The sequence below is a fragment of the Salmo salar genome, unplaced genomic scaffold (assembly GCF_905237065.1).
Source record: "Salmo salar unplaced genomic scaffold, Ssal_v3.1, whole genome shotgun sequence".
Taxonomy (NCBI): domain Eukaryota; kingdom Metazoa; phylum Chordata; class Actinopteri; order Salmoniformes; family Salmonidae; genus Salmo; species Salmo salar.
Genome location: NW_025548830.1, coordinates 45001 through 62028, shown reverse-complemented (window position 1 = coordinate 62028; position 17028 = coordinate 45001). Strand labels below are relative to the sequence as shown.

At 38.9% G+C, this 17028-nt stretch overlaps 1 protein-coding gene across 1 annotated transcript in view; it reads left to right on the top strand.

Moving 5' to 3' along the window:
• Positions 1-11036: 11036 nt before the first annotated feature.
• LOC106592006 (sodium/hydrogen exchanger 9B2-like) overlaps positions 11037-17028 on the top strand; it is a 13395-nt gene continuing 7403 nt past the window's right edge. The window contains exon 1 of the mRNA XM_014183304.2: positions 11037-11198. Within this exon, the coding sequence (XP_014038779.1) occupies positions 11076-11198 (123 nt within the window). The 5' untranslated portion in view covers positions 11037-11075. The remainder of the gene's footprint in view (positions 11199-17028) is intronic.

Here is a 17028-nt window from a genome sequence, read left to right as displayed (position 1 = left end):
CCAGTCTCAGTGGTGAACCTATGGCCTGGCCAAGCCAGTCTCCAGTGAAATAACCTGTAGCTCATGAAACCAGTCTCAGTAACCTATAGCTATGAAGCCAGTCTCGGTGATAGCCTATAGCTGGTGACCCAGTCTCAGTGGTAACCTGCTGCCAACTGTAGAGCCGGTGAAAGTGGTAACCTATAGCTGAGCCCGGTCTCAGTGGTGAACCTATAGCTGGTAGAGCCAGTCTCAGTGAGCAGACCTATGGCTGGTAGAGCCAGTCTCAGTGACAGACCTATAGCTGGTGACCCAGTCTCAGTGGTTAACTGGCTATAACCAGTCTCACGGTGAAGTAGACCTATAACTATAGAGCCAGTCTCAGTGGCAGACCTATAGCTGGTCGAAACCAGTCTCCAGTGGTAGACCTATGGCTATAAACCGGTGAGTCTCAGTGTAACTTATAGCTGGTAGAGCCAGTCTCAGTGGTAACTACCATAGCTATAGAGCCGGTCTCAGTGTTAACCCTGTAGCTATAAGGCCAGTCTCAGTGGTAGACCTGTGCTATAGAGCCGGTCTCAGTGGTGAACCTATGGCTGTGTGAGCCAGTCTCAGTGGCTAAACCTATAGCTGGCCAGAGCCAGGTCTCGGTGGTAGACCTGTAGCTATAGTCCCAGTCTCAGTGGTAGACCTATAGCTGGTAGGAAGCCAGTCTCCGTGGTAGACCTATGGCTAGTAGAGCCAGTCTCAGTGAGTGAACCTATAGCTGGTAGAGACAAGTCTCAGTGGTGAACCTGTAAGCTCCGAGCCAGTCTCAGTGGTGAACCTATAGCTATGGGGGCCAGTCTCAGTGGTAACCCTGTAGCGCAGAGCCGGTCTCGGTGGTATATAGTTGAGCCAGTCTCGAGTGGTAACCTGTAGCTGTAGAGCCGGTCTCGATAGTGAACCTGTGGCTGTGAGCCAGTCTCGGTGGTAACCTGTAGCTGTGGGGCCAGTCTCAGTGGTGAACCTATGCTATAGGCCAGTCTCCAGTGGTAGACCAACTGGCCTATAGCCAGGTCTCGGTGGTAGACCTATGGCTGGTGGGCAGTATAAATCGAAGGTAGACCTATAGCTGGTAGGAACAAGGTATTGTGCTAATTTGACACATTTCAATTTTAGAATTTGGTAACATTGAAGTCTGTGATTAAATGTAATATGTTTTCCAATAATTAGATACAAAATATTTTGATTAGAGATTTCTATTTGTTTTTAAATAAAAGAAATTATAGCAAAATGGCTGAATTGCGCTGGTGCTTTTGAGCACTAATGGGGTCTCTCTTATTTAAGTGCATCAAAAACCTTTTGTTAAATAATAATGGATCACAGTATGTTAGGTGGAGGTCAGAATTTGGTGGCCTATTACTAATATTCCCAAGTACTGCCCTACAGTCTAAGTTTGGGCTTTTCAAATACTTTTTCTTCTAGGTGTAAAATGGTGCTTTTTTCCCATGATGCACAAACTTTCACTGACAGTTTATTATACACAATGTATTACCAGTTTAACCCCTTTGCTTCTCAGAACTTAATTCTTTGGCGTCTGGATTCTGAAGGTCTCATAGGAACGTTCCACAGGGATGTTGGTCCGTATGCTACACGAAGGGATATGCAGTTTGCTACAGATCGCGGTGTTACATTAGTTTACCCCATCCATCAATCTCCTCCGTGGCGTTCAATCGTTGCTCAACTGGTATCAAAGGGACCTAATGTGTGCCGTACAGAAAACACCGGGCAAGGATGGTATACTCACTAAACCTAACAACGTAAGCCCGAATAATGTTCAATGGTAATAAATTAACTGCTACTCACTACCGATTATTCCCACAAATCCCAATCACCTCTTTTGTCCCATTCTACTTCTTTTTTCAGCCCTTGTACGCACTAGCTATAGAAGCGATCCATATTTTCGTGAGGCGGTGTACCTAATAACTTAGTTTTCACCTTTTTGGAACAGATGTTCGGACATTGTTCTCTCATCTACCTCTTTAAATAAATAACACCAAAATAACAAAAGAGCAACAGACATTTCACAAAAAAACTCTATGACACAAACAATCCCCACACACACAAACACACCCTAATATATGAGACTCTCCAATCAAGGCAGATAAACAACACCTGCACTTCGATCCAGAATCCCAACTATTACCAAACATAAAACACACACACCTGACTAACCAGAATTTAACCCACGTCGGCTTTCCTCACAACCCCCCCCACCAAAAACTACCCTCTGCCACGTCCTACCAGACTGCAATACTAATTAAAATTTATCTGGCCGGCGTGAGCAGGTTATTTTTTGAAGTTTTTTTCAACTATTGTATTGCATGAAAACAGTTCAAGTTCTCAGATCCATTTTTTATTTAAATTATTCTGCATACACCACTTAGGTCTGATTAAATGTAATATGATCTCTTTGTTTAAACAGGCAGACCAATTCAGATTTTTTTTGTTTGTTGGACCAATCAGATCAGCCTCTGGGGAGAAAAAAGGTCTCGGTGTGAACAGACCTAATGTGATTGGTCGTGAATAGAAATGAAAAAATACCACGGCCTTAAGAGACTTTACGGCAAACCGCCACCGATGAGTTTATCGTCTGGACCTGAAGAATGTACGGATGGTTTGGTTGGTGTGTTAAGAAGGTTGTTTCTGTAGGGTTTGGTGAAATGGTATTTACTTTCCTAAGATCTAAACTTTATCTGAAGAGATTATTACTTTGTGTTTTTTTCCTTCATGTTCTAGCAGGCTTTGTTGTAGCTCCTGTTCTGTTGGGGAGATTATACAAAAACACAATACAAAAACACTGAGAACACAGGCTCTTTCCATCCCTTACTGATGTTCACTTGTTAAATCCACTTCAATCAGTGCAGATGAAGGTGGAGGAGACGGGTTAAAGAAGGAATTTTAAAGCTTTGAGACAATTGAGACGTGGATTGTGTTTGTGTGCCATTCAGAGGGTGAACGGGAAAGACAAAAGATTGAAGGAGTCTTTGAACGGGGTATGGTAGTAGGTGCCAGGCGCACCGGGTTTGTGTCAAGAACTGCAACGCTGCTGGGTTTTTCACGCTCGACAAAGTTTCCTGTGTGTATCAAGAATGGTCCACCACCCAAAGGACATCCAGCCAACGACACAACTGTGGGAAGCATTGAGTCAACATGGACCAGCATCCCTGGAGTCAACATGGGGCCAGCATCCCTGGAGTCAACATGTGGCCAGCATCCCTGTAGTCAACATGGGCCAGCTTCCCAATGCAGTCAACATGGGCCAGCATCCCTGCAGTCAACACGGGCCAGCAACCCTGGTTCCAACATGGGCCAGCATCCCTGAGTCAACATGGACCAGCATGCCCTGGAGTCAACATGGGCCAGCATCCCTAGAGTCAACATGGTGCCAGCATCCCTGGAGTCAACATGGGCCAGCATCCCTGGAGTCAACATGGACCAGCATGCCTGGAGTCAACATGGGCCAGCATCCCTGGAGTCAACATGGACCAGCATGCCTGGAGTCAACATGGGCCAGCATCCCTGTGGAACGATTTCAACACCTTGTAGAGTCCATGACCCGATGAATTGAAGCTGTTCTGAGGTGCAACTCAATATTAGGAAGTTGTTCTCAGTGTAAAATAAACTATATTTCTTTGTCTTCTGGTCCAAGATATTTGTTGACATTCAAATTAATTATATTAATTTATGAATTAATCAAATTAATAATATCATAGGCCTTGCCTGCTATACCGCTTTAAAGGAGCTTTAATAACATACCTTCTTATGCCATGAACATTAGGAACACCTTCTTAATATTGACTTGCCCTTTTGAACAGCCCCCACAACCCCCCAAAAGAACAGCAGCGATGACTCAAACCTACTACCATACGCTAACGGGACTTACCACTCAGCCTCAGGCCTCACATCATCTATGGGCCTCATGAGATGGGCCCGATACATAAGATAATTACAGAATCAAAATATATCTGTTTAAGCTAGAGATATCTGGGAGGTTTCTCATGGAAACAAATATTAGCTTTTGGTTTTAATTTAAGGTTAGGTGAGGCATGAAACTTAGCAGTGTTTTCTTGTCCATTTATATTTGGTTGGGATGGAGGTAGAGTTTATTACTGGTTTCTAAGCATAGGGGATATGGGTTTATTACTGGTTTTAAACATAGGGATGGGGTTTATTACTGGTTTTAAACATAGGGATGGGGGTTTATTACTGGTTTTAAACATAGGGATGGGGTTTTATTACTGGTTTTAAACATTAGGGATGGGGTTTATTACTGGTTTTAAACATAGGGACTGGGGGTTTATTACTGGTTTTAAACATAGGGATGGGGGTTTATTACTGGTTTTAAACATAGGGATGGGGTTTATTACTGGTTTTAAACATAGGGATGGGGGTTTTATTACTGGTTTTAAACATAGGGATGGGGTTTATTACTGGTTTTAAACATTAAGGGATGGGGGTTTATTACTGGTTTTAAAACATAGGGATGGGGTTTATTACTGGTTTTAAACATAGGGATGGGGTTTATTACTGGTTTTAAACATAGGATGGGGGTTTATTACTGGTTTTTTTAAACATAGGGATGGGGGTTTATTACTGTGTTTTAAACATAGGGATGGGGTTTATTACTGGTTTTAAACATAGGGATGGGGTTTATTACTGGTTTTAAACATAGGGATGGGGTTTGCAATTACTGGTTTTAAACATAGGGATGGGGTTTATTACTGGTTTTAAACATAGGGATGGGGGTTTATTACTGGTTTTAAACATAGGGATGGGGTTTATTACTGGTTTTAAACATAGGGATGGGGTTTATTACTGGTTTTAAACATAGGGATGGGGTTTATTACTGGTTTTAAACATAGGGATGGGGTTTATTACTGGTTTTAAACATAGGGATGGGGTTTATTACTGGTTTCTAACATAGGATGGGGGTTTATTACTGGTTTTAAACATAGGATGGGGGTTTATTACTGGTTTTAAACAAGGGATGGGGTTTATTACTGGTTTTTAAACATAGGGATGGGGGGTTTATTACTGGTTTTAAACATAGGGATGGGGGTTTATTACTGGTTTTAAAACATAGGGATGGGGTTTATTACTGGTTTTAAACATAGGGATGGGGTTTATTACTGGTTTTAAAACACAGGGATGGGGTTTATTACTGGTTTTAAACATAGGGATGGGGGTTTATTACTGGTTTTAAACATAGGGATGGGGGTTTATTACTGGTTTTAAACATAGGGATGGGGTTTATTACTGGTTTTAAACATAGGGGATGGGGTTTATTACTGGTTTTAAACATAGGGATGGGGTTTATTACTGGTTTTAAACATAGGGATGGGGTTTATTACTGGTTTTAAACATAGGGATGGGGTTTATTACTGGTTTTAAACATAGGGATGGGGTTTATTACTGGTTTTAAACATAGGGATGGGGTTTATTACTGGTTTTAAACATAGGGATGGGGTTTATTACTGGTTTTAAACATAGGGATGGGGGTTTATTACTGGTTTTAAACATTCAGGGGATGGGGTTTATTAAGGCTGCGTTTTAAACATAGGGATGGGGGTTTATTACTGGTTTTAAACATAGGGATAGGGGTTTATTACTGGTTTTAAACATAGGGATGGGGTTTATTACTGGTTTAAACATAGGGATGGGGTTTATTACTGGTTTTAAACATAGTGATGGGGTTTATTACTGGTTTTAAACATAGGGATGGGGTTTTATTACTGGTTTTAAACATAGGGATGGGGTTTATTACTGGTTTTAAACATAGGGATGGGGTTTATTACTGGTTTTAAACATAGGGATGGGGGGTTTATTACTGGTTTTAAACATAGGGATGGGGTTTATTACTGGTTTTAAACATAGGGATGGGGTTTATTACTGGTTTTAAACATAGGGATGGGGGTTTATTACTGGTTTTAAACATAGGGATGGGGTTTATTACTGGTTTTAAACATAGGGATGGGGTTTATTACTGGTTTTAAACATAGGGATGGGGTTTATTACTGGTTTTAAACATAGGATGGGGGTTTATTACTGGTTTTAAACATAGGGATGGGGGTTTTATTACTGGTTTTAAACATAGGGATGGGGTTTATTACTGGTTTTAAACATAGGGATGGGGGTTTATTACTGGTTTTAAAACATAGGGATGGGGGTTTATTACTGGTTTTAAACATTGGGATGGGGTTTATTACTGGTTTTAAACATAGGGATGGGGTTTATTACTGGTTTTAAACATAGGGATGGGGGTTTATTACTGGTTTTAAACATAGTGATGGGGTTTATTATTGGTTTTAAACATAGGGATGGGGTTTATTACTGGTTTTAAACATAGGGATGGGGTTTATTACTGGTTTTAAACATAGGGATGGGGGTTTATTACTGGTTTTAAACATAGGGATGGGGTTTATTACTGGTTTTAAACATAGGGATGGGGTTTATTACTGGTTTTAAACATAGGGATGGGGGTTTATTACTGGTTTTAAACATAGGGATGGGGTTTATTACTGGTTTTAAACATAGGGATGGGGGTTTATTACTGGTTTTAAACATAGGGATGGGGTTTATTACTGGTTTTAAACATAGGGATGGGGTTTATTACTGGTTTTAAACATAGGGATGGGGGTTTGTTACTGGTTTTAAACATAGGGATGGGGTTTATTACTGGTTTTAAACATTGGGATGGGGGTTTATTACTGGTTTTAAACATAGGGATGGGGTTTATTACTGGTTTTAAAACATAGGGATGGGGTTTATTACTGGTTTTAAACATAGGGATGGGGTTTATTACTGGTTTTAAACATAGGGATGGGGTTTATTACTGGTTTTAAACATAGGGATGGGGGTTTATTACTGGTTTTAAACATAGGGATGGGGTTTATTACTGGTTTTAAACATAGGGATGGGGGTTTATTACTGGTTTTAAACATAGGGATGGGGGTTTATTACTGGTTTTAAACATAGGGATGGGGTTTATTACTGGTTTTAAACATAGGATGGGGTTTATTACTGGTTTTAAACATAGGGATGGGGTTTATTACTGGTTTTAAACATAGGGATGGGGTTTATTACTGGTTTTAAAACATAGGGATGGGGTTTATTACTGGTTTTAAACATAGGGATGGGGTTTATTACTGGTTTTAAACATAGGGATGGGGTTTATTACTGGTTTTAAACATAGGGATGGGGTTTATTACTGGTTTTAAACATAGGGATGGGGTTTATTACTGGTTTTAAACATAGGGATGGGGGTTTATTACTGGTTTTCAAACATAGGGATGGGGGTTATTACTGGTTTTAAACATAGGGATGGGGTTTATTACTGGTTTTAAACATAGGGATGGGGGTTTATTACTGGTTTTAAACATAGGGATGTGGGTTTTATTACTGGTTTTAAACATAGGGATGGGGTTTATTACTGGTTTTAAACATAGGGATGGGGGTTTATTACTGGTTTTAAACATAGGGATGGGGTTTATTACTGGTTTTAAACATAGGGATGGGGGTTTATTACTGGTTTTAAACATAGGGATGGGGTTTATTACTGGTTTTAAACACAGGGATGGGGTTTATTACTGGCTTTAAACATAGGGATGGGGTTTATTACTGGTTTTAAACATAGGGGATGGGGTTTATTACTGGTTTTAAACATAGGGATGGGGTTTATTACTGGTTTTAAACATAGGGATGGGGTTTATTACTGGTTTTAAACATAGGGATGGGGTTTATTACTGGTTTTAAACATAGGGATGGGGTTTATTACTGGTTTTAAACATAGGGATGGGGTTTATTACTGGTTTTAAACATAGGGATGGGGTTTATTACTGGTTTTAAACATAGGGATGGGGTTTATTACTGGTTTTAAACATAGGGATGGGGTTTATTACTGGTTTTAAACATAGGGATGGGGTTTATTACTGGTTTTAAACATAGGGATGGGGTTTATTACTGGTTTTAAACATAGGGATGGGGTTTATTACTGGTTTTAAACATAGGGATGGGGTTTATTACTGGTTTTAAACATTAGGGATGGGGTTTATTACTGGTTTTAAACATAGGGATGGGGTTTATTACTGGTTTTAAACATAGGGATGGGGTTTATTACTGGTTTTAAACATAGGGATGGGGGGAGTTTATTACTGGTTTTAAACATAGGGATGGGGTTTATTACTGGTTTTAAACATAGGGATGGGGTTTATTACTGGTTTTAAACATAGGGATGGGGTTTATTACTGGTTTTAAACATAGGGATGGGGTTTATTACTGGTTTTAAACATAGGGATGGGGTTTATTACTGGTTTTAAACATAGGGATGGGGTTTATTACTGGTTTTAAACATAGGGATGGGGTTTATTACTGGTTTTAAACATAGGGATGGGGTTTATTACTGGTTTTAAACATAGGGATGGGGGTTTATTACTGGTTTTAAACATAGGGATGGGGTTTATTACTGGTTTTAAACATAGGGATGGGGTTTATTACTGGTTTTAAACATAGGGATGGGGTTTATTACTGGTTTTAAACATAGGGATGGGGTTTTATTACTGGTTTTAAACATAGGGATGGGGTTTATTACTGGTTTTAAACATAGGGATGGGGTTTATTACTGGTTTTAAACATAGGGATGGGGTTTATTACTGGTTTTAAACATAGGGATGGGGTTTATTACTGGTTTTAAACATAGGGATGGGGTTTATTACTGGTTTTAAACATAGGGATGGGGTTTATTACTGGTTTTAAACATAGGGATGGGGTTTATTACTGGTTTTAAACATAGGGATGGGGTTTATTACTGGTTTTAAACATAGGGATGGGGTTTATTACTGGTTTTAAACATAGGGATGGGGTTTATTACTGGTTTTAAACATAGGGATGGGGTTTATTACTGGTTTTAAACATAGGGATGGGGTTTATTACTGGTTTTAAACATAGGGATGGGGTTTATTACTGGTTTTAAACATAGGGATGGGGGTTTATTACTGGTTTTAAACATAGGGATGGGGTTTATTACTGGTTTTAAACATAGGGATGGGGTTTATTACTGGTTTTAAACATAGGGATGGGGTTTATTACTGGTTTTAAACATAGGGATGGGGTTTATTACTGGTTTTAAACATAGGGATGGGGTTTATTACTGGTTTTAAACATAGGGATGGGGTTTATTACTGGTTTTAAACATAGGGATGGGGTTTATTACTGGTTTTAAACATAGGGATGGGGTTTATTACTGGTTTTAAACATAGGGATGGGGGTTTATTACTGGTTTTAAACATTGGGATGGGGTTTATTACTGGTTTTAAACATAGGGATGGGGTTTATTACTGGTTTTAAACATAGGGATGGGGTTTATTACTGGTTTTAAACATAGGGATGGGGTTTATTACTGGTTTTAAACATTGGGATGGGGTTTATTACTGGTTTTAAACATAGGGATGGGGTTTATTACTGGTTTTAAACATAGGGATGGGGTTTATTACTGGTTTTAAACATAGGGATGGGGTTTATTACTGGTTTTAAACATAGGGATGGGGTTTATTACTGGTTTTAAACATAGGGATGGGGGGTTTATTACTGGTTTTAAACATAGGGATGGGGTTTATTACTGGTTTTAAACATAGGGATGGGGGTTTATTACTGGTTTTAAACATAGGGATGGGGTTTATTACTGGTTTTAAACATAGGGATGGGGGTTTATTACTGGTTTTAAACATAGGGATGGGGGTTTATTACTGGTTTTAAACATAGGGATGGGGTTTTATTACTGGTTTTAAACATAGGGATGGGGTTTATTACTGGTTTTAAACATAGGGATGGGGGTGGTTATTACTGGTTTTAAACATAGGGATGGGGTTTATTACTGGTTTTAAACATAGGGATGGGGTTTATTACTGGTTTTAAACATAGGGATGGGGGTTTATTACTGGTTTTAAACATAGGGATGGGGTTTATTACTGGTTTTAAACATAGGGATGGGGTTTATTACTGGTTTTAAACATAGGGATGGGGTTTATTACTGGTTTTAAACATAGGGATGGGGGTTTATTACTGGTTTTAAACATAGGGATGGGGTTTATTACTGGTTTTAAACATAGGGATGGGGTTTATTACTGGTTTTAAACATAGGGATGGGGTTTATTACTGGTTTTAAACATAGGGATGGGGTTTATTACTGGTTTTAAACATAGGGATGGGGTTTATTACTGGTTTTAAACATAGGGATGGGGTTTATTACTGGTTTTAAACATAGGGATGGGGTTTATTACTGGTTTTAAACATAGGGATGGGGTTTATTACTGGTTTTAAACATAGGGATGGGGTTTATTACTGGCTGGAGTACTTGCTTCCCACTGTTGTTGACAAAAATTGCCTCTCTCTCTCCATCCCCCATCTCTCCCTCCTCTCTCCCTCTTTCTCTCCCTCTTTCTCTCCCTCTCTCTCTCTCTCTCTCTTTTCTCTCCCTCCTCTCTCTTTCTCTCCCTCCTCCTCCCCTCTCCCTCCTCCTCGCTCTCTCTCTCTCTCTTTTTCTCTCCCTCCTTTCCTTCTCTCTCCCCCTCCCTCTCTCCTCTCTCTCTCTCTCTCTCTTTTCTCTCCCTCCTTTCCTTCTCTCTCCCTCCCTCTCCTCTCTCTCTCTCTCTCTCTCTCTTTTCTCTCCCTCCTCTCTCTTTCTCTCCCTCCTCTCCCCCTCTCCCTCCTCCTCTCTCTCTCTCTCTCTCTCTCTCTCTCTTCTCTCCCTCCTCCTCCCCTCTCCCCTCCTCCTCGCTCTCTCTCTCTCTCTCTTTTCTCTCCCTCCTCTCTCTTTCTCTCCCTCCTCTCCCCCTCTCTCTCTGTCTCCTCTCTCTCTGTCTCCCTCCTCCTCTCTCTGTCTCCTCTCTCTCCTTTCCCTCTCTCTCCCTCCTCTCCCCCTCTCTCTCCCCTCCTCTCTCTGTCTCCTCTCTCTCCCTCCTCTCCCTCTCTCTCCCCTCCTCTCCCCCTTTCCCTCCTCCTCTCTCTGTCTCCTCTCTCTCTGACTCTAGGAGGATGTGGTATTGAGGAGGAGTGCGATGTTACTGGGTCTGTCTGTGTTTGCTGTGTTTGGAAGTCGAGTGGTTGGTTTCCCGGGAGCTGGGGGACTCTGCACTCTGGTCATGGCCTTCCTAGCTGCGCTGGGCTGGGGGACAGAGAAGGTTAGTGTGTTTATAAAGTATTTATTTAGAGAAGGTGTGTTTATAAAGCATCTATCTTGGTCTTAACTGACTTGCCAAGTTAAATGAAGGTTCAATCTATGTCGACACCCCTTCAAAGGAGTGGATTCGGCTATTTCAGCCACACCCGTTGCTGACAGCTGTATAAAATCGAGCACACAGCCATGCAATCTCCATAGACAAACATTGGCAGTAGAATGGGCCTTACTGAAGAGATCAGTGACTTTCAACGTGGCACCGTCATAGGATGCCACTTTTCCAACAAGTCAGTTTGTCAAATTTCTTCCCTGCTAGAGCTGCCCCACGGTCAACTGTAAGAGCTTTTATTGTGAAGTGGAAACGTCTAGGAGCAACAACGGCTCAGCCGCGAAGTGGTAGGCCACACAAACTCAACTATAAAACTACAGCTGTAATTTCATTATGTCATCCTATATAACCGCAGCAGTAATGTCATTATGTCATCCTATATAACTACAGCTGTAATGTCATTATGTCATCCTATATAACTACAGCTGTAATGTCATTATGTCATCCTATATAACTACAGCTGTAATGTCATTATGTCATCCTATATAACTACAGCTATAATGTCATTATGTCATCCTATATAACTACAGCTGTAATGCCATTATGTCATCCTATATAACTACAGCTGTAATGTCATCCTATATAACTACAGCTGTAATGTCATTATGTCATCCTATATAACTACAGCTGTAATGTCATCCTATATAACTACAGCTTTGTAATGTCATCCCTATATAACTACAGCTGTAATGTCATCCTATATAACTACGGCTGTAATGTCATTATGTCATCCTATATAACTACAGCTGTAATGTCATTATGTCATCCTATATAACTACAGCTGTAATGTCATTATGTCATCCTATATAACTACAGCTGTAATGGCATTATGTCATCATATATAACTACAGCTGTTATGTCATTACGTCATCCTATATAACTACAGCTGTAATGTCATTATGTCATCCGATATAACTACAGCTATAATGTCATTATGTCATCCTATATAACTACAGCTGTAATGTCATTATGTCATCCTATATAACTACAGCTGTTATGTCATTATGTCATCCTATATAACTACAGCTGTAATGTCATCCTATATAACTACAGCAGTAATGTCATTATGTCATCCTATATAACTACAGCTGTAATGTCATAATGTCATCCTATATAACTACAGCTGTTATGTCATTATGTCATCCTATATAACTACAGCTGTAATGTCATTATGTCATCCTATATATCTACAGCAGTATTGTCATTATGTCATCCTATATAACTACAGCTGTAATGCCATTATGTCATCCTATATAACTACAGCTGTAATGTCATCCTATATAACTACAGCTGTAATGTCATCCTATATAACTACAGCTGTAATGTCATCCTATAGAACTACAGCTGTAATGTCATTATGTCATCCTATATAACTACAGCTGTAATGTCATTATGTCATCCTACATAACTACAGCTGTAATGTCATTATGTCATCCTATATAACTACAGCTGTAATGTCATTATGTCATCCTATATAACTACAGCTGTAATGTCATCCTATATAACTACAGCTGTAATGTCATTATGTCATCCTATATAACTACAGCTGTAATGTCATTATGTCATCCTATATAACTACAGCTGTAATGTCATGATGTCATCCTATATAACTACAGCTATAATGTCATTATGTCATCCTATATAACTACAGCAGTAATGTAATTATTTCATCCTTTATAACTACAGCTGTAACGTCATTATGTCATCCTATATAACTACAGCAGTAATGTAATTATTTCATCCTTTATAACTACAGCTGTAATGTCATTATGTCATCCTATATAACTACAGCGGTAATGTCATCCTATATAACTACAGCTGTAATGTCATTATGTCATCCTATATAACTACAGCTGTAATGTCATCCTATATAACTTCAGCTGTAATGTCATTATGTCATCCTATATAGCTACAGCTGTAATTTCATTATGTCATCCTATATAACTACAGCTGTAATGTCATTATGTCATCCTATATAACTACAGCTGTAATGTCATTATGTCATCCTATATAACTACAGCTGTAATGTCATCCTATATAACTACAGCTGTAATGTCATTATGTCATCCTATATAACTACAGCTGTAATGTCATTATGTCATCCTATATAACTACAGCAGTAATGTCATTATGTCATCCTATATAACTACAGCTGTAATGTCATAATGTCATCCTATATAACTACAGCTGTTATGTCATTATGTCATCCTATATAACTACAGCAGTAATGTCATTATGTCATCCTATATAACTACAGCTGTTATGTCATTATGTCATCCTATATAACTACAGCAGTAATGTCATTATGTCATCCTATATAACTACAGCTGTTATGTCATTATGTCATCCTATATAACTACAGCAGTAATGTCATTATGTCATCCTATATAACTACAGCAGTAATGTCATTATGTCATCCTATATAACTACAGCTGTTATGTCATTATGTCATCCTATATAACTACAGCTGTTATGTCATTATGTCATCCTATATAACTACAGCTGTAATGTCATTATGTCATCCTATATAACTACAGCTGTTATGTCATTATGTCATCCTATATAACTACAGCTGTTATGTCATTACGTCATCCTATATAACTACAGCAGTAATGTCATTATGTCATCCTATATAACTACAGCTGTAATGTCATCCTATATAACTACAGCTGTAATGTCATCCTATATAACTACAGCTGTTATGTCATTATGTCATCCTATATAACTACAGCAGTAATGTCATTATGTCATCCTATATAACTACAGCTGTTATGTCATTATGTCATCCTATATAACTACAGCTGTTATGTCATTATGTCATCCTATATAACTACAGCTGTTATGTCATTATGTCATCCTATATAACTACAGCTGTTATGTCATTATGTCATCCTATATAACTACAGCTGTAATGCCATTATGTCATCCTATATAACTACAGCTGTAATGTCATCCTATATAACTACAGCTGTTATGTCATTATGTCATCCTATATAACTACAGCTGTAATGTCATTATGTCATCCTATATAACTACAGCTGTAATGTCATTATGTCATCCTATATAACTACAGCTGTAATGTCATTATGTCATCCTATATAACTACAGCTGTAATGTCATTATGTCATCCTATATAACTACAGCTGTTATGTCATTATGTCATCCTATATAACTACAGCTGTTATGTCATTATGTCATCCGATATAACTACAGCTGTTATGTCATTATGTCATCCTATATAACTACAGCTGTTATGTCATTATGTCATCCTATATCTTTATATTTTGGACTAATTCTAATATTTTTATATTTCTTTTCTTTAGATTTATGGGGATATGTGTTCATTGTTTTGGATCGTTAGGTATTACTATTAGATAGTACTGTACTGCTGTTGGAGCTATAAACACAAGCATTAGGTATTACTGTACTGTTGGAGCTATAAACACAAGCATTAGTTATTACTGTACTGTTGGAGCTAGAAACACCAGCATTATATATTTCTGTACTGTTGGAGCTAGAAACACCAGCATTATATATTACTGTACTGTTGGAGCTAGAAACACCAGCATTAGGTATTACTGTTGGAGCTAGAAACACCAGCATTAGGTATTACTGTACTGTTGGAGCTAGAAACACCAGCATTACATATTACTGTACTGTTGGAGCTAGAAACACAAGCATTAGGTATTACTGTTGGAGCTAGAAACACCAGCATTAGGTATTACTGTTGGAGCTAGAAACACAAGCATTAGGTATTACTGTACTGTTGGAGCTAGAAACACCAGCATTAGATATTACTGTTGGAGCTAGAAACACCAGCATTAGGTATTACTGTACTGTTGGAGCTAGAAACACCAGCATTAGGTATTACTGTTGGAGCTAGAAACACCAGCATTAGGTATTACTGTTGGAGCTAGAAACACCAGCATTAGATATTACTGTACTGTTGGAGCTAGAAACACCAGCATTAGGTATTACTGTTGGAGCTAGAAACACCAGCATTAGGTATTACTGTACTGTTGGAGCTAGAAACACAAGCATTAGGTATTACTGCACTGTTGGAGCTAGAAACACAGCATTAGATATTACTGTACTGTTGGAGCTAGAAACACCAGCATTAGATATTACTGTACTGTTGGAGCTAGAAACACAAGCATGAGGTATTACTGTACTGTTGGAGCTAGAAACACCAGCATTACATATTACTGTACTGTTGGAGCTAGAAACACAAGCATTAGGTATTACTGTACTGTTGGAGCTAGAAACACAAGCATTAGGTATTACTGTTGGAGCTAGAAACACCAGCATTAGGTATTACTGTACTGTTGGAGCTAGAAACACCAGCATTAGATATTACTGTACTGTTGGAGCTAGAAACACAAGCATTAGGTATTACTGTACTGTTGGAGCTAGAAACACAAGCATTAGGTATTACTGTACTGTTGGAGCTAGAAACACAAGCATTAGGTATTACTGTACTGTTGGAGCTAGAAACACCAGCATTAGATATTACTGTACTGTTGGAGCTAGAAACACCAGCATTAGGTATTACTGTTGGAGCTAGAAACACAAGCATTAGATATTACTGTACTGTTGGAGCTAGAAACACAAGCATTAGGTATTACTGTTGGAGCTAGAAACACAAGCATTAGGTATTACTGTTGGAGCTAGAAACACAAGCATTAGGTATTACTGTACTGTTGGAGCTAGAAACACAAGCATTAGGTATTACTGTACTGTTGGAGCTAGAAACACAAGCATTAGGTATTACTGTTGGAGCTAGAAACACCAGCATTAGGTATTACTGTTGGAGCTAGAAACACCAGCATTAGGTATTACTGTTGGAGCTAGAAACACCAGCATTAGGTATTACTGTTGGAGCTAGAAACACCAGCATTAGGTATTACTGTACTGTTGGAGCTAGAAACACCAGCATTAGGTATTACTGTTGGAGCTAGAAACACAAGCATTAGGTATTACTGTTGGAGCTAGAAACACCAGCATTAGGTATTACTGTACTGTTGGAGCTAGAAACACCAGCATTAGGTATTACTGTACTGTTGGAGCTAGAAACACCAGCATTAGGTATTACTGTACTGTTGGAGCTAGAAACACCAGCATTAGGTATTACTGTACTGTTGGAGCTAGAAACACCAGCATTAGGTATTACTGTTGGAGCTAGAAACACCAGCATTAGGTATTACTGTACTGTTGGAGCTAGAAACACCAGCATTAGGTATTACTGTTGGAGCTAGAAACACCAGCATTAGGTATTACTGTTGGAGCTAGAAACACCAGCATTAGGTATTACTGTTGGAGCTAGAAACACCAGCATTAGGTATTACTGTTGGAGCTAGAAACACCAGCATTAGGTATTACTGTTGGAGCTAGAAACACCAGCATTAGGTATTACTGTACTGTTGGAGCTAGAAACACAAGCATTAGGTATTACTGTACTGTTGGAGCTAGAAACACCAGCATTAGGTATTACTGTACTGTTGGAGCTAGAAACACCAGCATTAGGTATTACTGTTGGAGCTAGAAACACCAGCATTAGGTATTACTGTTGGAGCTAGAAACACCAGCATTAGGTATTACTGTTGGAGCTAGAAACACCAGCATTAGGTATTACTGTTGGAGCTAGAAACACCAGCATTAGGTATTACTGTTGGAGCTAGAAACACCAGCATTAGGTATTACTGTTGGAGCTAGAAACACAAGCATT